Source organism: Oreochromis niloticus, linkage group LG4 (assembly GCF_001858045.2).
Source record: "Oreochromis niloticus isolate F11D_XX linkage group LG4, O_niloticus_UMD_NMBU, whole genome shotgun sequence".
NCBI classification, from domain to species: Eukaryota; Metazoa; Chordata; class Actinopteri; order Cichliformes; family Cichlidae; genus Oreochromis; species Oreochromis niloticus.
This window is the reverse complement of record NC_031969.2, coordinates 4705407-4730448: the sequence shown is the minus strand read 5'-3', so window position 1 is coordinate 4730448 and position 25042 is coordinate 4705407. Positions and strand designations below refer to the sequence as shown.

At 37.3% G+C, this 25042-nt stretch overlaps 1 protein-coding gene across 5 annotated transcripts; it reads left to right on the top strand.

Moving 5' to 3' along the window:
• The first annotated feature begins 1639 nt into the window (after positions 1-1639).
• LOC106097693 (beta-1,4 N-acetylgalactosaminyltransferase 2) lies at positions 1640-24781 on the top strand. Of its 5 annotated transcripts, none has more exons than XM_019358290.2 (13): positions 1640-2404; positions 3543-3569; positions 14347-14474; positions 16081-16236; positions 16357-16463; positions 17660-17697; positions 19230-19296; positions 19631-19744; positions 19946-20032; positions 20201-20382; positions 21343-21486; positions 23604-23832; positions 23920-24781. In XM_019358290.2, exons 1-13 carry the CDS (start codon positions 2363-2365, stop codon positions 24111-24113), a joined length of 1515 nt encoding a protein of 504 aa, XP_019213835.1. In that variant the 5' UTR covers positions 1640-2362; the 3' UTR covers positions 24114-24781. The 5 variants fall into 5 exon arrangements, with proteins under 5 accessions (XP_019213835.1, XP_019213837.1, XP_019213838.1 ...); XM_019358293.2 differs by lacking the exon at positions 1640-2404 and adding an exon at positions 3264-3335; XM_019358292.2 differs by lacking the exon at positions 3543-3569 and having other exon boundaries at positions 1641-2404.
• The last annotated feature ends 261 nt before the right edge of the window (positions 24782-25042 follow it).

Here is a 25042-nt window from a genome sequence, read left to right as displayed (position 1 = left end):
TCTTGCTTATTCAACATTATGTATGTGTATGTTGTCTTTTGGGAAAATTCAATTGCCTTACTGTCTTCAATCTTTATATTCAGTTATAACATTAAGTAAATGAGACACATTAAAAAAAATAATAATGAAATATAACTATGACCATGATGAAATGTTCATTGTTACATTCTACAGAAAGTCCAGGGAATGTATGGACATGTTTTCAGATTATACTGACTTCCCATCATGTTTATAATATCTGCCCATCTTCATTATTTAACTTTTAGACTAAAAGACTTCAGTATGCAATACAGCTTTTGGGAACATTTGGCTGGAATTCTAAGCTACCAGTCCTCCAGTCTCACAATATAAAGTGCACTGAGGCAACTATTGTGATTTTGTACTATATAAATAAAACTGAATTGAATTGAATTAAACCGTCCTTATCACTTGCTGTTTTTCAGGTTTGTTGAGTGTGCACTGGCATAGAAAACTGTGATGCTATAACATTTTTCATTAGCATTTCATGCCTGACACAGCAACATCTACTGAAAGAAGAACAGTCAGCTAACCTGAATAATAACAACAAATGACGAGGATGCCGCTTTCCAGTTTCAGTTCATTAACAAGAACTCTTTTATTTAAGCAGAGAAAACAAATTATCCTAAAAGACTGGAGGCCATACAAAAAAGTGACAACAACAAAACAAAACAAATCCCAAACATTACTCACTTCACCCTCAGCCCCCAGCCAGTCACGGCAGATGGCTGTCCCTCCCTGAGCCTGGTTCTGCTGGAGGTTTCTTCCTTTTAAAATGGAGTGTACAAGGTCTTAAATAATCAGGCCCCATCTTATCTTAATGACCTTGTAGTACCATATCACCCTATTAGAGCACTTCGCTCTCGCACTGCAGGCCTACTTGCTGTTCCTAGAGTATTTAAAAGTAGAATGGGAGGCAGAGCCTTCAGTTTTCAGGCCCCTCTTCTGTGGAACCAGCTTCCAGTTTGGATTCGGGAGACAGACACTATCTCTACTTTTAAGATTAGGCTTAAAACTTTCCTTTTTGCTAAAGCATATAGTTAGGGCTGGACCAGGTGACCCTGAATCCTCCCTTAGTTATGCTGCAATAGACGTAGGCTGCTGGGGATTCCCATGATGCATTGAGTTTTTCCTTTCCAGTCACCTTTCTCACTCAGTATGTGTTAATAGACCTCTCTGCATCGAATCATATCTGTTATTAATCTGTCTCTCTTCAACAGCATGTCTTTATCCTGTTTTCCTTCTTTCACCCCAACCGGTCGCAGCAGATGGCCGCCCCTCCCTGAGCCTGGTTCTGCCGGAGGTTTCTTCCTGTTAAAAGGGAGTTTTTCCTTCCCCCTGTCGCCAAAGTGCTTGTTCATAGGGGGTCATATGATTGTTGGGTTTTTCTCTGTATTTATTATTGTGCAATCTACTGTACAATATAAAGCGCCTTGAGGTGACTTTTGTTGTGATTTGGCGCTATATAAATAAAATTGAATTGAATTGAATTGAATTGGTTAGCTAACGAGGCACAAGGACATCACCAAATTCTATTTTCTCCCTTCAGATGTTATGCCCGGCCTTTACTGCAAAACCATCTTTATTGGCAGCATTTTTGTGTGTCTTTCTACCTTCAGTTTTGACAAAATAAATGAAAGGCATGCTCTACTGGGTGAGATCAAGTGACTGATTTCACCATAGAATTTAAAAACTATGGTTGCATATGGTCTGCATCAATTATAGTTGTATTGTTATGGAATAATTCAGTTCAACTCAGTTCAGTTCTATTTATACTGTCACGCAGGCAGAAGGGACTCAGGCGCAGACCAGCTGAACTAAAATTACAGTCACAAGTTTATTTATGAACACAGCACGTGAAACTATATACAGTGTATGGGGGCAGGGATTGTCAGTGGTCCAGGGGTAGAAAGGGAAGAGGGTCCAAACACACTCCGCTTGTTTGCTCCTCTCGCATTTGTCTTCAGCACTCTCACCCACTCCACACCACGCTGGCAGGGAAACAGATCAAGGAACAAGGACAGGTCCAGGAGTCTGTGTACAGAAGAAACGCGGTTAGAACAAACTGAGAAATCATGCAAAAAACAGAAATTATCAGAGCTGGACTGACAAGTATAACTCAACAATCCAGCGAAGACTCCCTCTGAGCCCTCAGCTTAAATAGCAGCCCATGAGTCAAGGTAATCAGGCAGATTCACAGCAGGTGCGTGGGCCAAGGGCGGGAGCCCAGCTGAGCCCCGCCCAGGCAGACAGGTGAGAGACAAGAGAGAGAGGGGGGAGAGAGAGACAAACTCAAAACAACATGTGGCCTGGAAACTAGGTCAACCAGGGAGACACGGAGACGATGACATATACAGCGCCAAATCACAACAACAGTCATCTCAAGGTAAGGTAGACCCTACAATAATAAGAGAGCAGGCCTCGGGTTGCTATGAAACTGACTGTCAGCCAATTCCCCAGTTACCTTTAAACCTCTGCTCTCTGTAGAGAGAAGGTGAGAGATGGTGACATTTATAGATATAGCTGTAATTCCTAAATAGTTAACAAGGATACTTTTCTTAAACCCTTTGACTTAAAGCTGAAAGTCCACACTTCAATCATATCTTGATCATAACCCAACTAACACAGATTAATGACCAAAATATGTGTACTAAAGTATAAACAGCGAATGGTAAAACATTCAGCATCAATATGATTATTGGTTTGAAACAGGTTTTAATCAGGTTGGTTATTGATGGGTTATTTCTTAGTTGCACTTCAGCATGTGACAATAATTACACTGCAAAAACTCAAAATCTTACCAAGAGTATTTGTCTTATTTCTAGTCAAAATTATCTCATTACAGTTAAAATAAGACAGAATCAGCTAAAGGGCAACATTTCAGTAAGCTGAAGGAACTTGTTCCAAGACAGTAAATCTTAAAACTAGACAATTTTCACTTGTTCCATTGGCAGATTTTTTCACTTATTTCAAGCTAAAGTATCTTGTATTAAGTGAAAAAATCAGCAGCAATATTAATCCATTTAACACTGATGGAGAACATTTTTCTACAGAATAACTATTTTTACTTTTGGTATTTTATGCAAAAATTATTCAATAATACAGTTTTATGTGTTAACTTTAGTGTGTACTGTTGTACTGTACTAAAGGAATGCTTTGAAAAATTCCTTCACCACTTGTCATTGTCAGCTGATCTTTAGTAATACGGTAGATATTTATTTAACTGTTGAAGTAATAACATGTTACAGTTCTTCAGTCAGGAAGAAACGCAGGAAGGTGAAGATTACCATGTAGAGTGCAGATGGGCAGTATAAATGGTATGTTTTATTCTGATCCTATTTATTTTGAACTGATAAATCACAGAGGAAGCAGTTTTTGTTTGTGTGTGTATGAGTTGATGGGGTGATGGCATCTCTGCTTGTCTTTCTGTAAAAGTCATTTGGATATGTATTATTTTGGATTTCACAGTCTACTGTTGCTTTTTGATATTTCGTGACTGTAATTTCTACAAACTCTTTTTACAGTGCAACAAGGGGAAGTCTGTGGTGCAGGTAGGCACCTTAGCACAAAGGAGGGTATTTGATAGAGGTGTGCAGGCAGGTAGCACTGACACTCCCCTAACGGGTTTGTCGTCTGTCTTCAAACAAGTGTTGCTGGACATTTAACATGTTTGGATTTGCTTTTGTCTGTACATGATTGAAATTACCTGTGGTCAGGCTTGGAGACTCAAACACACCCTGCTGCCAGTGGGAAAGGTCTGTATTAATTCTGTATCTTTCACAAGGCGGAAATTTCTCATAGTGGAAAGCTGTGTTTACGCTTTAACACTAAGGCTATTTGACTGAGGTGCGCATGCAGGTAGCAACAGCACTCCCCTCAGGCTCTGTCTTAAAATAAGTATTAGTGGATATTTGACATATTTGGATTTGTTTTTCTACCCACATAGTTGAAAGCACCTGTGTTCAGACTTGGAGAATTAAAGGCAAAGAAAAACGCTGCTGCTTATCAGGAAAGCTGTGTATTATAAGCCAACTTTTACTTTACTGAGAAGAAACTGGTGCTAAAGTACATCTCTATGTTCACATTACCTCATGGTAGTGGCTGAACATGAGGTACTCTTGTAAGTCTTGTTGTGACAAGCAGAAACATGTTGTTTTCTATGATTTTTAGGTTTCTGGCCCTCCATGCAATGTATGCATGCATATTGTGAGTGAGAGAAGAGGGAGCTGCTCATATGCTGATTCTGATCTTGTGAAAAGCATTCCTAATCGGTAGATGATGAAACAAGAATAGTTTGTGTATTGGTCATGTAGTCAGAAATGGAAATAATATTTATTGACTGCTGTTTTTAAGATAATGCAACAAAAAGGAGGTTTTGAGATTATGTTACATACCATGAAAAGTCAGTCTCACTCCCTCCATGGGGAGGGGAAGGCAATGGAGAGGAATATATTTGTTTGTCAATGACTCGCCAATATTTTTTTATTAATTGTGTTGAATTCAGTATTACATGATTTTTATATATCAAATTTTGCATCCACACAATAAGCAGAATTTGGAAATCCTTATGTTCACATGTTCTTCACCCTTATTTTGTCTTTCTCTGAGGAGCCAGGCAGAGGAGCTTTTTTTTGTCTTTCTCACTGATTCTCCTCCCTGTTTAAAAAGAACAGGATACCTTACGCTGTAGGCAAAAGCAGTCCCATCTTAAACCAGTTTTTCTGGCTTTCACTGGAACCCGTTACAATCTCTTCTGTCATTGATATTGTATGCAAGTTGACAGGATTTTCTCTGTAGTTTACTTAACACTTGTGGTTAAGTAATATAATGTAATGAGTACATAAGTCACATCTGTAAGTCAGATGTACCCTTGAGTAAGAAAAGACTAATTTGAATTGCTATTTTGAACAAGTAATGTGAAACTTTTTACTTGTGCTTACTTAATGTCAAATTTGTATCATGTTTTTTTCAATGTTCTGAATTTCTATGCTCCTCATCCAGTTCTGACTTGTTTATTTTGTTTAGTTCTTTTTTGTTTTATTCTCTATTTATTCTCTATCATCTTTCACAATGTGGAAGTTTGTCCTGCTGAAAGGCTGTGTTTATGCTTTATCACTGAGATTATTTGTCTGAACTGCCCAGAGAGACACCAACAGAATTCCCCTAAGCCTCTGTCTTAAAATAGGTATTACTGGAGATTTAACATTTTTAGATTTGCTCTTATCTTTTGCAAATGTTTTGGAAAACAGGCTCCACTAGCTGTCATACTGAGTGTTACTTTCATTGATATGATTACTTGTTTCAGCGTTTTTAAAAAAAAAAAATTAATACACTGTTTAGTAGCATACGTTTTTTTTTTTTTTTTTTTTTTTTTTTTAATTTGTTCATTTCAGGCACAACAATAAAGTTGAACATAAAGTGCACAAAAAACAAAAACAAACAACAAAATGTACCTGAAAAGGAGTGGGATGAAGAAAACTTATTAAATCCCACCCCTATATTCACTTATCAACAGAAACAATAAACTTCCCGCAGCTACGCCCAAGCAAAACAAATAGAACCTTCATAACTGAATACAGAATATATTAATTATAAATTGCGTTACCACAGGTAACAGGCAATAATAATTACAAGTAACAAACACACATACATATACATACATACATATATATCTACACACACATGTACATATATATACATACATACACACAAACTTTTTTTTTTTTTTTTTTTTCCCCCTTGGAATCCATACCAGCAATGGTAAGAGAACAGACATTTCAGAGCACACTAACACCATCATTGATTATACTGTGACCAGACCAACTGTTTGTAGAGAAATTTAAATCTATGAATATTTTTGCATTGTTTCAGTTGTAAACTCAGACTGTTCCAGATTTTCACACCACATACAGACACACAAAAACCTTTACGGGTTGTTCGAGTTCTGGGTAATTTGAATTGTCCAAAGCCTCTCACATTATAAGCCCTTTCTCGAATTTCAAATATAGATTGTAAATTTGCAGGTAGAAGTTTATTAAAGGCTTTGTATAAGATTATGGATGTATTGTAATTAACCAGATCCTGGAATTTAAGTAACTTTGCCTGAAGAAAGAGTTTGTGAGTATGATCTAGATAACCAGCCTTGTGAATAATACGCAGTGCTCGTTTCTGTACTGTGACTAATGGATTAGTTGTGTTTTTATATGTGTTTCCCCACACTTCCACACAATATGTAAAATATGGAAGAACCAGAGTACAGTACAGAGTACGAAGTGCATCTTTATCAAGGTATGGTTTCACTTTATTCAAAACTGCGAGGCTTCTGGAAATTTTGGTTTTTATGTGTCTGACGTGGGGTTTCCATGAAATTTTGTTATCAATTATGACTCCCAAAAATTTGTTTTCACTCACATTATCAATGGGTACACCTTCTATAGTAATTGGTAATTCTATATTATATTTTAAATTACCAAAAAACATTGCCTTAGTTTTATTTATATTTAATGATAATTTATTTATATCCATCCATTTTTTAATTAATTTTAGCTCCCTGTTTACGGTCATTACAAGATCGGTATAATCATCGCTACTGAAAAATATGTTAGTATCATCTGCGAACAGTATGAGTTTAAGTACTTGAGAAACATCAAAAATATCATTTATGTAAACATTGAAAAGTTTTGGTCCCAACACTGACCCTTGGGGAACACCACATGTAATACCAAGTTTCTCTGAATGGTAATGCCCTATACTAACATATTGTTCCCGACCCGTTAGGTAACTTTTTAACCAGTTTCCAGCTTTCCCTCGAACACCATATCTTTCCAATTTATCCAATAAAATTGAGTGATTGATTGTGTCGAAGGCCTTCTTGAGATCAACAAAAATACCGACTGCATATTTATTTTTATCCAGTGCATTGGTAATTTCTTCTACTGCCTCAATTATCGCCATAGAAGTGGTTCTTTGCGTTCTGAAACCATACTGACCAACATTTATTTTTTTATGTTTTTCAAGGAATTTTTCTAATCTTGAATTAAAAAGTTTTTCTAAAATTTTTGAGAATTGAGGCAGTAGTGAAATAGGCCTATAATTGGTAAAACTGTGTTTGTCATTACTTTTGTATAGTGGTATTACTTTTGCAATTTTCATTTTTTTCGGAAAACAACCAGACTGAAATGATAAATTACAGATATATGTTAAGGGACTAGCAATGTTCAGAATAACCTGTTTAACTACAGACATATTTATGTCATGATAATCCATTGAAGACTTACTTTTACATTTTAATGTGATATTTATTACTTCTTGCTCATTTGTAGCTGAGAGGAACAGTGAAAAAGGATTTGGTTTTATATTACTGATATTTTCATTTTTTTGACACGGGATGTCCGCTGCTAGTTCAGGGCCAACATTTATAAAAAATTTATTGAACCCATCAACAATGTTACTCATGTTGTAATTTACACCATTTGCATCAATGAAATATTCAGGATATGATGTTCCAGAAGATCCTTGTTTAATTAAGTTATTTAACACATCCCAAGTTCCTTTTATATTGTTTTTATTATCATATAATCTTCTTCTATAATAAAGTTGTTTACTCGTTCTTATAATATCAGTCAATTTATTTCTATATGCTTTATATCTTTGTTCCACTTCTTTTGTTTTTACTTTGATGAACTGTTTATACAGATTGTTTTTCTTTTTGCAAGCATTAATAATTCCTTTTGTAAGCCAAGGACTTTTTATCTTTTTTTTCTTTGTCCTGTATTCGTTTACAGGACAATGTTTATTGTACAACATAGTGTAAATATCTAGGAAATTTTCATAAGCCTTGTCCACCTCTGACTCTTCATACACCGAACTCCAATCTTGTTGTGCTAAATCGAAATTGAAGGCATGAATTGCTTCTTCATTTATTGTTCGCTTTGCTATCGTAATCTTGGTATCTATTATTTTTTTTAAATCACAGTCATACAAAGTAAAAACTGGTAAGTGGTCAGTTATGTCACAGACAAACAGGCCACTATTAATTTGGAAATCCATGACATTAGTAAAAATGTTGTCAATAATAGTGGCGCTATGTGATGTTATTCTGCTTGGCTTTGTTATTGTTGGATATAGTGATAAGCTATACATCGTGTCAGAAAAGTCATCAATGGCTTTTATCCTTGTTGGGTTTAGCAAATCAATATTGAAATCCCCACAGATGAATAGTAATTTTTGGTTCACCGAAGAAAACACTTTTTCTATCCATTCATTAAAAATGTCAATACTTGAACTGGGTGTCCGATATATACAACTTAGTATAACATTTCTCTTTTTTTCATTCATGATCTCAATAGTCAAACATTCCAAAATTCCATCAATAGCAATAGACATAGTTGTGACAACATTATATTTTATAGAGTTCCTTTAATTTTGTCAGTGACTTAACATTCACGAGTCCAATAATATAATTTATGCTTGCACTGTAACAGTTATATAAAAAGTCGTGTAAACAAAAAAAAGAAAGAAAAACAAAGGTCGTTTCTAATTAGTGAATAGGTAACTTCAGAACAATACAAAATATGACTGTTGACCCTTTATGGCACCTTCAAGTTGTAGTAAATCAACCTGCATCTGACTGCAGTTCTGTGATGATGTGCTTTTTTTTTCCCTGTTTGGATGAACTGATTTTCCTCTTACAAGTAACTATAAGTTAATCCTGTCTGCGGAAGTGTTAGTTCATCTTTGCATACTTTTAAATGAAAAACTATCCACACTGTTCAAAGGATGCATTAGCGGTTTTTGATATGGGCGACACGGGCGGTTGCCCGGGGCGGCATCGTGGTGGGGGGCGGCATCGCGGACATTGGCAAAAAAAAAAATTTTTTTTGCTCGTACTCATGCTTCCCCGACGTCGGCAGCACATATTGGGAATGTCATAGGCATCAATCGGTTTTCTATCGCCCATTTGCTGGGAGTAAGGGCGCCCTCGTTTGCGAGGTGCGCCTGCTGCTTGCGGTACAGGGAGGAGAGGGCGGGACGGCGGGGGATTCTCTGGCTTTCTGGAGCAGCATCTAATAACCAACTCGCAAAATAAAAGAAAATAAAAACAAAACAACAAACACGAAACCACCAGACATCATGATACAGACTTATAATTTGCATCGATGTTTTTTCGAAATTCTATACGCGAAAAGTGAGCGCAAGAGCCCTCGGTGCGCCTGCTCGCTGCTGAAGTCAAAGTAAACTTTATTGCTATAGACAGTCCAGTATATAGAGAGACGACGAGGCTCCAGTTACAGCAGTGCAAGTAAACAAACAATAAATATAAGAAGAGTAAGAAAATAAATATACACTTTAGGACCAGGGGTAAAGGGCTCAATAATAATTTAAAATGTATATTTTACAGTTTGATGATTTAAAGTCTCACACACAATCTGTCGAAAGGGGAGGGGGGCTGCTGCTTCCAAATAGAGCACATTTCATTCGTAATGTTGTAAATCCAAGTCCATTATGTATTCATGATTTGAATCCTGGGTTGTGCAAAATCCCAGAAATAAACCCTAGACAAAGCGAATCTGTGAACTAAGGTGTAGGTCTGTTAGGTTATGTTGTGGTGATCCTCGGGTTGGGGGATGGGTGTTCATACTGGAGTGCAAAATTAAAACCAATGGAAGATGGACAAGAAAAGTTCAAAGCCATCAGGTGCTCAGTTTAGAAAAAACAGAAAAGAAAAGGAGGAGAAACGAGCAAAAGATACAGGTAAGCAGATGTGTCATTGGATGGCAGGTCATCCTGAAACAATCAGAATCAGAATACTTTATTAATCCCTAAGGAAATTATGTGGGTTACAGTTGCTCCAAGAAGAAATTCTAAAAGTAGTAACAGTAACAGACTAAACTCCAAACAATACAATGTTACAGATTTTACACATTTAAGAAATAGCAGTAATATATACAGATCACTCAGTTCTAAATATCAAGGATTAACAGAGGTGATTATAAATAAATATCAAGAATATTGACAAGTATATTACAGAGTAGAAAAGAGTGTGTGTAAAAAGGATGTAACTATTGCAGTGTTCACACTGTGTTAGATGGAGGAGTTGTACAGGGAGATGGCCACAGGCAGGAATGATTTCCTGTGTCGGTCAGTGGTGCTTTTTGGTAATCTCAGTTTCTCACTGAACGCTCCTGTGACTAGCCAGCGTGTCATGGAGTGGGTGGGAGGTATTATCCAACATTGTCCTTATCTTAGACAACATCTGCCTCTCACACACCACCAATGGCTGTTTGGTAGCGGTTTGCACACTATGCATACTCTCTCTCTCTCTCTCTCTTCATATGTGTGTGTGTGTGTGTGGGGGGGTGTGTGGGGGGGGGGGGGGGGGGGGGCCAGAGGGAGTGTTCGCCCAGGGCACCAAACAGGCTAGGACCGCCACTGGATGCATTTACAGGAACCAGCATCTCGATATTTAGAGAAGCACATGGAAAATAAACAGGCTGTGTGGGCCAATAGTAATGGAGTCAAATGCATCAGGAAATTGTATTAAGACGTTTGAAAATCTTTATTGCACAAAGTGAGCAGAAACCATGATAAATGGGAAGACCACAGAAAAGGAGATTCTGGGGGAGAGAAAAGAGCTGTTAGTTTGAGAGGTCTGACTCATGATTTTCCACAAGGTGTGTCTAGTGGGACAGAGTGAATGTGCTTATCTGGCGAGGTGAGGGAGAGGCCACTAATTTTTTTTTTTTTTATAAGAGCAGAGACATTGAGCACGTGAGCAGGCAGGTGAGTTGCAGAGGTGAGTGTTCCAAAGAAGGGTTGAAGAAGAAGGTTATCAGTAACAGGTAGAGGATTCTGGTAAGTAGCCCAAACCTCAGCCAAGGGAGTTTGACACTGAATGCAAAGTCAAAGAAGTTACTAGAGGGAAACAATGATTTCATAGGAGATACATGAGTCAGCGTGATTATCACACAGAGAAGGCAGACAGTGGGTGCTCAAGCTGCTCCTTAAATGCAGGTCATTACTAAGCCTGATAAGAAGCAGATTGTCAGGTGTTAAAGGCCATTTCTGCCCAGAAGGCGGAGAAACCTCTGCCTGGGCGGTTGGGGCGTTGCAAATCCTGCATTAGGGAAACTCATTTTTTCTGTTCTAGAGAAAGAGTTTCAGCTTTTAGTCAGTTACTGGGGTAACAGGCTCTGTGAACCTAACATGCTCGCTGACTCCTTCCCTCCTGCTGCACCTGAACCAGCTGAATGACATACCCATTCATTTCCTCATTTATAAATTTGCTGTTAAAGCTCAGAGCAGAGTGAACTGATATTGAGAAGTTTACATTTTTACACAATTAAAATCCTAATTAGACATAGTTTGCTACTTTGTGTACTTGAGTACTTTCACAGTTTGTTGCAGCTGGGTCTTGGAGATCATGCGAGCATCTGGGCAACAATGAGACTAAAATGACTTTTAAGACTTGCAAACTGAACCAGACATATTTTAGGCTGAGGTTTTAACTGCAGATGGAGACTAAGAGTCTGTTATGAACATTTGATGCTAGAATTTTCAGTAGTTATCAACATTTTCAATTTCAAAATGTTTTCCACCAAAATCCCTTAAATCAGTTTCAGTGGAACCGGAATCAGATCAACCTGATGCTATTATATCATATCTTCAACGGTTCAGCAAACCATGTCTGTGCTGGTGTCAAGTGCACAGTAGGGTGGATACAAATCAGATAAGGATTATATTCAGATCAGATCTGACCCAGATCCAGTTTAAATCCAGTCATTTCCCAGCTTATCCCATCTATTCAAAATCGCTTCATTTTCTCCTCTCAGAACAAATTCTAACATCTAAAATTTAAAATATATTTAAAAGCTCTGATATTTCTCATAATATGTGATGAAGACTTTCTTTCCCTGTGCGCGAGTAGGGAAAGAAAGTGTGAACATAGTCAGAGTTAACTAAACTTACTTACTCAGCTTACGTCTGCATAGAGCTTTCAATGTCAACAAAAGACATAACACTAAACACAGGCATAAGACCCACAGTAGACATGAATAATAGATACAGGAACAGACATTACCTGAAAGATGAGACAGAGGCTGAGACAGAGAACAAAGAGCGTTAAAACTACAACAAAGAAATCAAAAAGAGGAACCGAATTACAGGAATTTTCTCTGCTTTGGCTTTTATTCAGATTTTTGCAGAACTGAAACAATTAAATAACCATGAAGTAAAAACCATCAAAACACAAATCCAAAACTGAAAAAAAACAAAAACCATAGACAATAAAACTTTATTTCTACAGACACTTTCATAAGTATTTGGACAATGACACAATTTTGGCAATTTTGCCTCTGCCCAGTACAATATTGGATTTGAAACCAGACTTTTAGCTTCAGTATATCAACAAAAGTACTTCACTTCCTGTTTAGGAATTACAGTCGTTCTATACATGATCCCCATTTTCAGATGTCTGTTCCCTTGTTATTCCTCGACACGTTAAGCTGATCACAAACCCAAAGTCGATTTCAAGTGCTGAAATAACACCATCTCTCTAGTTCAGTAATACCAGGAGGCCAATTACAAGAATAGTATATTGTCCACATAATTTTTGGGCCTAACTGGGCCTCTATTTCTTTTTTCTTTTTTTTTCCTTTTGAGATTGTTGACCAATTTAACTTCATCCTGGCTCTCTACAAACTTTAAATCTGTTTGTGCATTTATGTGGAGAGTCTACCATATAATCTGTTCAGCACCAATCAAATTCTGCACCAAAAGAAAGCTTACTAACTGCACTCAAAGCATCTGCTTTGAGTCCAATATAAAGATAATAATGATAACAATAATAATAATAATAATAATGATAATAATAATAATAATAATAATGTCAATGCACTTTCTTTATAGGTGCTTTTCAAAACATTCAAGAACAGCTTACAAGTAAATTAATAACAAAATCACAAGCATGCATAAAATAACAGTCGAAGACATCATAGAATTAAAGTCAAGAACAACAGCAAGCTTAAAAGGCTGGCTTTAAAGATAGGGACAGAATCAATGTTGGGAATTTGGAAAACATGAGATGTGAGATTATGGAGAGACCTGAAAGTTAAACACGGAATCTTAAAAGTAATGTTTTATTTTAAAGGAAGCTGTTTAAAGGCAGCAGTAATATGTTCTAGGGTTTCTTGTAATGACACGAGCAGCTCCATTTTAGACAGCTGAGGTCTATTGACATGTTTGTGTGGTAAGCCAGAGAGAGAATAGAATTACAGCAATCAATACGGCACGTAACCAGAGCATGTAGGAACAGCAGTACTGGGAGGCTGATTCCACACTTAGAGATATGAGTTTCATCTGGTTATTTCAGGACTGTTACAACAATAAACTGAATAAAATTGACTTTTATGGTGATGTAGTGCATGCTTTTGAAATGCCCCTCTTAATTTCATTTAGATTTTTCTAATTAACATTATAATTTCAAATAATCACAGAAAAACACAACTATTGTGATACAAAAGCTATAGGAAAGGAAAAATATCAGTTTGACTTGGAGTCACAGAAAAAATGGAATGCAACTTAAAACTTTTAACCTGAAATATTATTAGCACTTGATCTGAATGGATACAGTAATTGTGATCATAATACAAAACTGCAATATAAAAAAGTTAGATTTCATGTGAGTGAACATGGTTTCTGCAATTCCACTACCCATAATGCTCACAAGGACAAACCCAGATATAGATTTAACTTAAGCAATATGAAAGCCTTTATTCTTTCATACTGACAGAGCAAAGCACACAACCTACAGTGGCCCAAGATGCTGCTGTATCTGGGCATCAGCAGCTGGCACTGCTCTGTGAACCACTTTGCCCCATCCTTCTTGTTAATATAGAGCAAGTTGTTATAAGGTTAAAGTCAACCAATGAAAATCCCATTTGACTGAAATGCTACATGCTTAACAAATCCTTATCTGTCAATTACCTTGGCCACACCTATCGCTTCAGATAAATCATTTTTCAGGTTTCATGACTGAATTTATGTTTCTTACTAGCTTTCACTTTGTCCACACAGTAATCAGATACCTTGAGCAGAATAGAAATAAACAAAAATTAAAATAATCTCTAAAACTCTTTGGCAGCGCATCCACAAATTCAACTTCTGGCACATCCTTCTATACCTCATAGTTTAGGATTATTCATAAAATCATCACTCCATGCTATTGCCACTGATTTTAATGTGTTTAAGCAGTTACATTTTACAGATCATTAAATGTCCTGACAGCTAACCTTCTGTAACATGAGTGCTTTTGTGTGTCTGTCTCCACAGATGTTTTTCAACAGATTTCAGCTGCTTTCTGCTGTTTGCCTGATGATCCTGATGGCGTTCTATTTCATAGATTTTAGTAAATATCTTGGAGAGCCACCCAACATCACTCCCACTACACCAGAACAAAGGTATAACCAACTCTGTGTGTGTCTCTGTGTGTGCATATGAATTCAGCCTGTCTCTCTTTTATTCTATGTAACATTTAAAAGTTTTTTTTTTTTAAGTATTTATATAAATTTTTTTTAAATGATCAAAGAAACATCTCCAAGCACTCCTTTTTCATAGTCATATTAGTGGTTTCAACAATATTGAAAGCAATGATAGACAGGCACAGGTAGCCAATATCAATACTATGAAATTAATTTTTATTGAACCTGCTTTATCTTGCATGTCCATTCAAATATATTTGCCAAACATGTCAAGTGCCTCAAAACGTCTTTGCATAGTTCATCTTTGCCTACAGTGGACAACAGCAGATTATACTTGAGGGATATTTTAAAAGCTTCTATTGCTCTGAGAGTGTTGTTGGAGAATTATATAGGACGTCAATATGTCAAAGAGTTGCACTGTGTCTTTGTGACGCTAAAGAAAACATGATAGGATGCTGAGAGAGAAACTTTTGTATTATATGAGGACAGAGAAGCATGCGTATGAAGACAGTGGGACACTGGTGAGGTGTATGATTGGAGTTATTTAAGGCTACGTTCACACTGCAGGCGAAAGCGCATCAAATCCGATTTTTTCGCCCCTATGCGACCCATATCCGATCTTGGTATGACAGTGTGAACGGCACAAATCCGATATTTTCAAATCCGACCTGGGTCACTTTCGTATGTGGTACTGAATCCGATACGTATCCGATGTTTTAGAAAGCGACTGCTGTGTGAACGGTCAAGTCGCATTAAATCCGTCTTTTACGTCACTGACACAAGACAGATGCCAATTATCAGCGCCGGAGAAGCGCCCGATAGGACATCGCGAACGATTTCCTACCATCCGGTGGAACTGTTGGGAAGACAACGTTGGAGAAATGTGAACATTTTATTTTTACTGTATTTTCTGCAGATTCTAACAGAAATCTGCAACTATCCTTTGAAACACCGCTCCTCTAAAACAGCAATAAGGATAATTATTAGGTTATTTACATTATTATGTAAATAACAAAATAACTTAAAGCAAAAATCTGGAAACATAAAGTCCGAAGTCTTTATATTAAGGGCAATCAGTCAAACAATATTGTTTGCTCTGGGTCTAAACAGAGCGCGTTGTGTGTGACATCTTCTTTTGCGCATGCGGGCCGCTTTGAGCGTTCACACTGGAGAGCGTTTGATGTCGCATTTTATGTGTAGTGTGAACAAGCAGACAAAAAAATCGGATTTGATCAAAAAATCGGAATTGAGCATTAAGACCTGCAGTGTGAACGTAGCCTAAGGGTTCACAGTGGAGATAGGAATATATCAGGGATGAGCTCTGAGGCCCTTCTTGTTTGCAATGGTGATGGACAGGCTGATAGATGAGGCCTGCCAGGAGTCTCCGTGGATTTGGATGTTTGCAGATGACATTATGATCCAGAGTTAGAGAAGAGATCAAGTTGAACTTCCTTATGTTGGGTCTTTAGAAACTGAACATCAAACTAATCAAACACTGATTTGAATTATAATATATTATAGAATGGAGTGGTAACCACTCAGGATGTCTATATAACAGCCATTCTTCAGTATCTTTATCCTACAGCCATGTTTCCAGGTCACCTGTGACCAGACACCTTCCTCTACCTGGTCCCTGCACCTGTCATCAAGGCTCAACGATCCTAAAAGATCACCTCCCTAAGGAGCAAAGTGAGGAGCTGAAGCAACGACGAGCTAGGGAGTTTCAGCAGAACAAAATCAGGTACCAGCTCCATGGATGGAATGTTGGAAAATGTTATTTTCCAAACCATCAGCATGTCAGGAATAGAACAGCAGAAAGTAATCTTTGTTTACCTCTGCTCACGCCTCGTCTCTTCAACAGGACAACCTCAGTACTGTCCAGACTGCTGTTTGCCTTGCCTAACTCTCCTCTGCAGTATCCTATCCAGGGTTACACAGTGCAGCCTTTGACCTCCACTGTCATACCAGGTATACTGGGCTCAATATGCAGAGCACTTTGTTATTGTTTACTGTTATTAAATTGATTGTGGACAAATTAATCCCTTAGTGCACAATCAAACATGGCAAACTCATGTTTATTGTGCTCTCCCACACATATGCACTTGTATGGCTGTACCCTTTCCAGCGAGCTCAATCCCACTACTCTCCTCTCCAAATCTTGCACACTTCTTCTGGGCCCTGGCAGCTTCTGAATTATCTAGGGAAGGTGTGGTTAGCATGGTTAGTGTCACACAGTCAAATTAATCTCACTTTGAACTGTGACTTAAGTGTTTTCCACATCTCTTTTATTATGTTGTTGCACAGTAAGCTTTAATGTTTAAACTGATCCAGTTTAAAATTTCAAAGCTCTAATGTGCATGTAACAATCGCGTCTTGTTCTTTTTACAACAATGTTGTCGTTTACTATTATATTTTTTTATGTTCTTTAAAGATTAAAAAAAACATTTCATAAAGTTTCTGTTGTAGGCGTGATAGGCATCATTCTCTCAAGCAGAAAAGTCATGTGATTTGTGAGACACTCCTTTTGTATTTGGGGGGTGCTGTCAACACCAGCCCTGTATGCAAACACACAGGACAAATCCAGGGTTAACTCACGTCCAGATTTAATCCTTACTTTCCTGATGCTTTGACCTCTCCACAAAGATTCATGACATTGTAGTTGTTGCATAATTTTGCTGACAGACAGTCTGAAAGTCATTAGTTTTTGCCTCATACTGTGCCTTAGTATGACTGTATCTACTCCCTCGTAGACCTGTGCTGAAACTATAACTAATGATCAGGGCCTTTTCAAATAAAAAAAGAAATGGTTATCAAGGGGATTTAAAGGAATCTCTTGATGCTCTTTATGCCCATGCTCTCCTAAAATGTACACTGTACCCTGGGCCTGTGTCGGTTTTCTCCAGATTTTTCAGCTCCTTCCCACAGTCCAAAGAAATGCTTGTTAGATTAACAGGTGGTTCTTAATTGTACATGCATGTGAGGTAAAGTGTGTAAAGTATAGAGTCTAAAGCACTGTATGAATGTGTGAAATACTTCTTAGAAAACATACTCTATAAATCTGGATACCCAACATCATTTGCCTTACCAAATCTACTTGCTTGTTGAAAAGTCTAAACTTGAGCTAATTGTCTGTCTTTTCATAAAAGAACTTTTTTCATTTCCAGCTTTAGGGCTGCATGCAGAAAAAAGAAACAGCTACAAGGTTGGTGTGACATCACAGATGTGGGATTTCTCACCCAGATTCCACTATGGAAGCTTATTTCCACCACAAAAAACCCCCCACAAAAAACCCCACAACCAGACAAACAAAAAAACAAACACACAAACAAATGAATGATGCCATCTATGAGTAAAAATTATGTTCTTAAAGTCAAATTTGTCATCTCAAAATTTTGAGTTATTATCTCAAAATTTCAAATTAGGCATTTTTAACGTATTAACTTCTGAGAAAAAGTCACAATTTTGAGATAACTCAAAATTTCAACTTAGCTTTGCCAATCAGGAAGTTGGCAATATTTTTAATTCATTAATAATTTTTTTCAGTGGTGGAAACAAGCTTTAATATCTAACTGATGGTAAAGCATAGTAGAGGTTGCCTGGTTTATTCAAGGTGGCTGCTGAAAGTGTAAAGTTCATACTTCAAGGGGGATTCTGATGTATTTAACTTTCAAATGCCTAAATGTCATTAAATGCAACGATTGTGATCCTACAGTTGTTGCTTGCTTGATCCTTCTCCTCTTTGTGAAACAAGGACAGAAAAAATTTAAATTACTAACTTTGCAAAACTAATTGTGGACAAGACACTGTTTTATACCACTATTATTTTACAGCAGCCATCTTGGTGTTAATCTTGAGATTAAAAAAAGAAAGCTCTTTGGAACTGTGAAATTCATTCCTTGTAAATGCTGCTGAAGGTAGTTTTAATTCTGAAAGCCAATATATTATTCTAAGTTTTCCAAGCATAATTTTATGCCATGGACTACTTAAAACATTGCACACTATTACTCAAATAACTGAAAAATTGAAAACTTTGCAAATTAATAGATATTCCTATAGGCATTTGTAGTGTTTCTTATGTAGCACCTTCTACTCTTCTAGAGTACTCAAAGTCCTTTATACAACATGCCTCATTCGCCCATTCACACAAGATCTTTTACTATGCATGAGTGCTTTTTATATCTAACATTCACACTCCGAGAGACTTGGAGAGCACCTTGGGGTCAGCATTTTGCCCAAGAATATTTGGCTTGCAAACAGAAACCGCCAGGGATCAACCCACCAACCTTTCAATTAGCAGATGACCTTCTCTACCTCCTTAGCCACAGGCATTGTCACCAAGTATTTCATAACAAACATGATTTTCATTGAAATGCTTTCTGGTGTGACCCCGCTTTGAAACCTGAGTGTGAAACCTGAGTTCTGCACTATCTGCACACTGTACCAATAATAGTATAGTTAAGGGTACCAATTCTCTGGTTTTGTGGTGTAGGCGCTTGGGAAATTAACAATGTAAATAAATAGTAATAATTTTTATACAAAAAGATACTCATAGTCAGGTGTTTAAAGAACTTTTTTTAATTGGAGGGGTTTCGCCTTGCTTTCAACCTGGAATACCTAAGAAAATTAGAGTAACCTAAGCCTGTTTCATATACAGCTTACTGTAGCTATTATTGTTTAGATGATTATATAGGTATCAATATTCTGCTTCATATTATTGAGGTCTTTTTGTTGTAGGTGGTCTTAAGTGTGTCTAAAGGCATCCTCACAACAGATATACCACATCAAAACGCGACAGTCAAAGGTGAGAGTCAGAACTAAAGTTTATTTATAAACTGGTGAAAAAATCAAATAGTTTAAACTCTAAGCTGTATGAGACATTTTATGGGTCAATAAAAATGTTTCCTTTTTTTAGTGGTTGTCAAACAAATATGGCTAAAGCTGATCTGGTTAAGCAAACTTTCACACTGCCTTAAAAACTTAAAAATTGAGTATCATGTCTGTGATAGTCATACCGTGTTATATGATCGTTACAACACAAAGTGAACTTGCTGCATCTATTGGCTCTTACACATTAACATATTAACCAAGTTATTGTAAGGCTGTTGTGAAATTCTTGTTTTTTTATTAATTCACAGGTTCTGGTGAGAACAAACTGATTATTGAATCCAGTAACCTGGTGCTCCTCAACAACTTGCTGGCCAAAGTGTCCTATACCAGCACTGTCTACCATATAAACACTGGAGACCTTGGTATATGTCTAAGAAATGATAAATGACCTAAAATTTCAAATTTTGATATCTGTATGTTCTTTTGTTTATGAGCATTAATGGCTTTCTCTTTGCTCTGAATGTAAACTTCTTTAACATCTTTAACATTAAGCACAAGTGGATTCAGGTCATAGTGAAAAGTGTTTCCTTAATTTATTTTTGTTTTCTCTACTTCTTCTATAGCCACATTGCAGTTTGAAAACCATGAAGCGGTGTTCCCCATTGCCATCAAACAGCCTCAAATACCAGTCCTGTATGACATAGGGACAGGTGCGCTTTTTACCAACATTCAGTCATGAAATGCTTATTATTTGTAAGGACTAGATACAGCCTGCTCTAGCTGTGCTATCCTTTTCTTCTGACCTTTTTCTGTTGCGCTGTTTAGTTTTCTATTGACTGAAGAAAAGTGAAAATAATTTGCTTTCTTTTGCCTGTTAGACATTAGTTCTCACGTCACCATCACCACAAAGACTTTCCTGCGCTACAGAGAGCTGAAGGTGTTGTTGGACAGCATCCGAAAGTTCTACAACAACATAAAAGTGATTATTGCAGATGACAGCTTAGAACCAGAGCCAATTCATAGAGAAAACATCTTACATTACCTCATGCCTCCAGCACAGGTATGTGTGGTATATCCAAGAATTTGAACCACAGTGGTGTTTTACTAAATATGTAATGTTGGTACAAACTGTTAGTTTAAATTTTCTACAAAACCAGATGAATCTTTGAGTATAATTCAGATTTCCATATGTATGAATTTAAAATAAGTCTGAGCCATGGTGGGTGATGGAACGGTTCACAGGCGAGTGTGAATCGGTGGGAATGAGCACCTCCAAATCTGAGACGATGGCCCTCAGCTGGAAAAGGGTGGAGTGCCACTCCGCTGACACTGTACCGGTCTGTTGTGGTGAAGAGAGACCCGAGTGTAAAACCAAAGCTTTCAATTTACCAGTCGATCTACGTCCCTACCCTCACTTATGGTCACAAGCTGAAGGTAGTGACTGAAAAAATGAGAAATGGGCTTCCTCCGAAGGGTGGCTGGCCTCTCCCTTAGAGATAGGGTGAGGAGTTCAGCCATCCAGGAGGGGCTCAGAGTAGAGCTGCTGCTCCTTCACATCGAAAGAAGCCAGTTGAGGTGGTTCGGGCATCTGACAAGGATGCCTCCTGGGCACCTCCCAGGTGAGTTGTCCTGGGCATGTCCCACCGGGAGGAGGCCCCGGGGCAGACCCAGGATACGTTCGAGAGATAATATCTCTGGGCTGGCCTGGGAATGCCTTGGTGTTCCCCCAGACAAGCTGGAGGAGGTGGCTGGGGAGAGGGAGGTCTGGGCTTCTCTGCTAGGGCTGCTGCCTCCATGACCCAGCCCCAGATAAGCAGATGAAGATAGATGGATGGATGAATTTAAAGTTTGGTTTTTGGTTTTGGTTTATAATTTTATGAATTAAAACAAACAAACAAACAAAAAACAGTGTTGCTTTACAATGACTTTTATTCTACTGGTCACCTGAGGGCACCATTACAACAGACTGTAAAAGATTAAAATGTTAAGATTAAGGTGTGAAAGATGTTTCCTTCCTCAGGGCTGGTTTGCAGGCAGAAATCTGGCTGTTTCCCAGGTAACAACTAAATACTTCCTGTGGGTGGATGATGACTTTGTCTTTACAGAGAAGACAAAGATCGAGAAGCTTGTGGAGGTGATGGAGGCAAACCCTGAACTGGATGTGGTAAGAAAAATAGCTCACTTAAAGCTTTTGCAGTTTATTTAAAATAATTTGAATAGAACATTAAAAGGTAAATATAATACACCCATAAAATACACATGTTAGACTGATGTAATCCTTTTGCCTTTATTACATCTGACCTAGTTAGGCCTTTTGGACCATGTAGTATTCCCCCTATATGCTAACATTTGCAGTGTTGGGCAAGTTACTTTGAAAAAGTAATTAATTACAGTCACTAGTTACTTCTTCAAAAAAGTAACTGAGTTAGTGACTGAGTTACAAAATTCTAAAAATAATTAATTACTTGAAAAGTAACTATTCCGTTACTTTAAAAAAAATGTTTAACCCTCTGGGGTCCAGGGTATAAATGGCCCTTTTTAACTACTTTTGATTTTACTTCTATATTTCACCTTTAAAAACGATTTACTTTGCCTTGTTTGCTATCATCCTTTTCAGCACAATCTCACATCTCAATTTAAAGTTATGTTTTCATTTTGACATACTGTATTAACACAATTGATCTAAAATCAGACAAAAAACATGAAATCAGAGTAGAAAAAGTTATAATTTTTACTGTAACAACCACAAACACGTTTATTGAATCATATTTCATAACTTTAAATGCAAATATAAATTGTCAATTTTAAAATCATATGCACAAGTTTTGCAAACAACAAAGTTATTTGCAGCCATTTACCTTTTACCCTTTTTTAAAATAACCATTTCAAACAATCAGCAGTTCTGCATTCAATAAGATGCCACACAAATTATTTGTGCCACTCCAAAAAAAAAATTTCTGTCCACTATAAAGGAGAACATCACAGCCTGATACCTGCAGGTCTGACAGCAGCAGGTGTATCACTGCTGTTTCTACCTGGAGACAGCAGTCGCCTCATTGTTCTGACACACAATACAAAACTATCCACAACACTACACACTAACTACACAAGACAACACATTAACTACACACTCCAAACACGCTAAACATCACAAATCTCTCACATCTCAAAACTCGCGCTCTCTCTTTTTCTGCTGTCTTTTTCTCTCTCTCTCTCTCTCTCTCTCACCATCACTCCTAAAACTAAAACAACCAAATGTCATGCTGCCATATCATTTATTGATTGGTTGACATGGTACATTTTTCCACCAACACCAAAGGGGTGTTTTTTGTTTTTTTTGTTTTGTTTTTTTGCTCATAAGCAGAGAGTGCTTGCTAGCGCTGTCCTTAGACAGTAAACGTGCCGAAACTATTCTGGAAAAAACGCCACGTATATATTGTTTATCAAAACTCTGGTTATACGTGGCCTATCAACACAATTTAAAAACTGGTATTTATCACCTTGTTGCTTTGTAATCTTTAAGTGGTCGTGTGATTGGCTTACCACTACTACTTTATTCTTCCTCAGTCAAACAGCAACATGATGTTGTTGAAACATGCGATTGTTTTGCTCCCTAGCTCCAGGTGTTGTGCCAAAAAGTGATCGTCTGCGAGAAAGTGATTGCCATCTGTGCGCAGCTGCTTAAAGCTGTAGCGCCCAGATTACTTACAGCTACTTCCGTGCAACTGATATAAGGTGCGGTAAGCTGAACACAGCTTCAACCGTCTGTTTGTTGAAAAATAGTAACACACCCGCATCGCATTTTCTTGTTAGTAACTGTAACGGCGTTGTAACGATAAAAATAGTAATTACTTAGATTACTCGTTACTGAAAAAAGTAACGCCGTTAGTAATGCCATTACTTGTAACACCATTAGCTGTAACGCTATTATTCCCATCACTGAACATTTGGGGTCTTAGCTTCACAGTAACTTCTCAGAGCAGCTCTGAGCAAGCGTGTAGCAGATCCTTTATAATCAATGAAGACAAAGGTTATTCTAGATTTTTGGGTTTACTGTAACATAAGCAGTTATGACCAGGCATGATAAAGTAAAGCTGGTGGAACCAGCTTCTGGACAGAGGCATAGGTTACCTGGAAGACTAGTCTCAGTTCTAGATTTGCTTTTTAAAACAAAAGGATGACAAGTAGGGTCTATCTGAACATCTCTTGAACAAAATTGGATCTTGCAGTGAAACAGTAGCCATTTTGTAACAAGTTGTTTGGTTTCTTTATTCGTATTAGGTTGGTGGGGCTGTAGAAGAGAACCAGTTTTATTTTACTCTTATATATGAGGAAGGAGAAGAAAATGAAGGTGGCTGCCTATACAGGATGTCTCAAGGGAAATTTCACTCACTTCCTGGCTACCCACAATGCTTTTTGGCTAATGGAGTCGTCAACTTCTTCCTGGCTCGTACAGATGCTGTACAGAAGGTGGGTTTTGACCCTAAGCTACAGCGGGTAGCACATTCAGGTAGGTCCAGATCTCAAAAAAGTTTAGATCACAAATGACAGTAAGAGAATTTTATGTTATATATTAAATGCCAATTTCTAACTCTAGAGTTCTTTATGGATGGTCTGGGCTCTTTGCTGGTCGCATCATGTAGTCACGTATCCATTGGTCATCAACCCAAAACAGCCGACAGCCAGAGTTCTACATATGACAAATATAGAATCCCGGGAGAAAATGATGAAGAATTCAAACTGCAGCTTCACTTTTACAAAAACAACCTTAAGTGCATTAAATATGGATAGAAAGAACACAAAGGACATCAGTGTCACTTTTATTGTCTTTATTGTTATTGTTTTGTCATGATCTCAGGGTTATCTAAGTTTAGGATTCTCAGTGAATATAGCTGAGTTTGGCTTTGTGTTTGGATTTTATTCATCCTGATTTGTTTTCTTTATTATTCTTATAGAAAGTTTAATGTCTTGTGATTTTGCTGTTTTGTCATCCTGTGTTTTCGTTCATATTTTCATTGTTAATCTAATACACCAAAATTTAAAACTTTATATATCTTCACAGAAGGACAAAACACACCTAAAATCAACATGACTAATAGATGCTGTAAGTCATTTATCTATGCCACCTATGTTTCTATGTAATAAAAGCAAAGAAATAAATATACAAACTGTACAAGAAGAAAATCAATGAACAGTGTCGTGACAGTAATAGTTAAATTTGCTAAGCCAGATTCCTCCTTTATTCTACTAATTTTTAATATCTCATGTGGTTGTTGGTTGTTTCCATTTGCATTGTTTATTTATTTTTTTTATTTATTCTCATGTTTTTTTCTGTTGTGTTCAGTGATCACTTCTATTTATTTATCACCACAGTTTATGTGTTATTGTGCAAAAGGGAGTTTTTTCTTCCCACCGTCACCAAAGTGCTTGCTCATAGGGGGTCATATGATTGTTGGGTTTTTCTCTATATGTATTATTGTAGGGTCTACCTTACAATATAAAGTGCCTTGATGTGACTGTTGTTGTGATTTGGTGCTGTATAAATAAAATTGAATTGAATTGAAAAACAACAAACCCAATTAATATAGCCATAACACACTGAAGAATATCAGATTATACAAAAACAAATAATTGCACTACTCCATCCCTAAAGTGCTCAAATCCTGCTTGGGAGCTAGCCAGCTGTTCCTTGAAATTTGTCTTATGATAGTTTACACAGA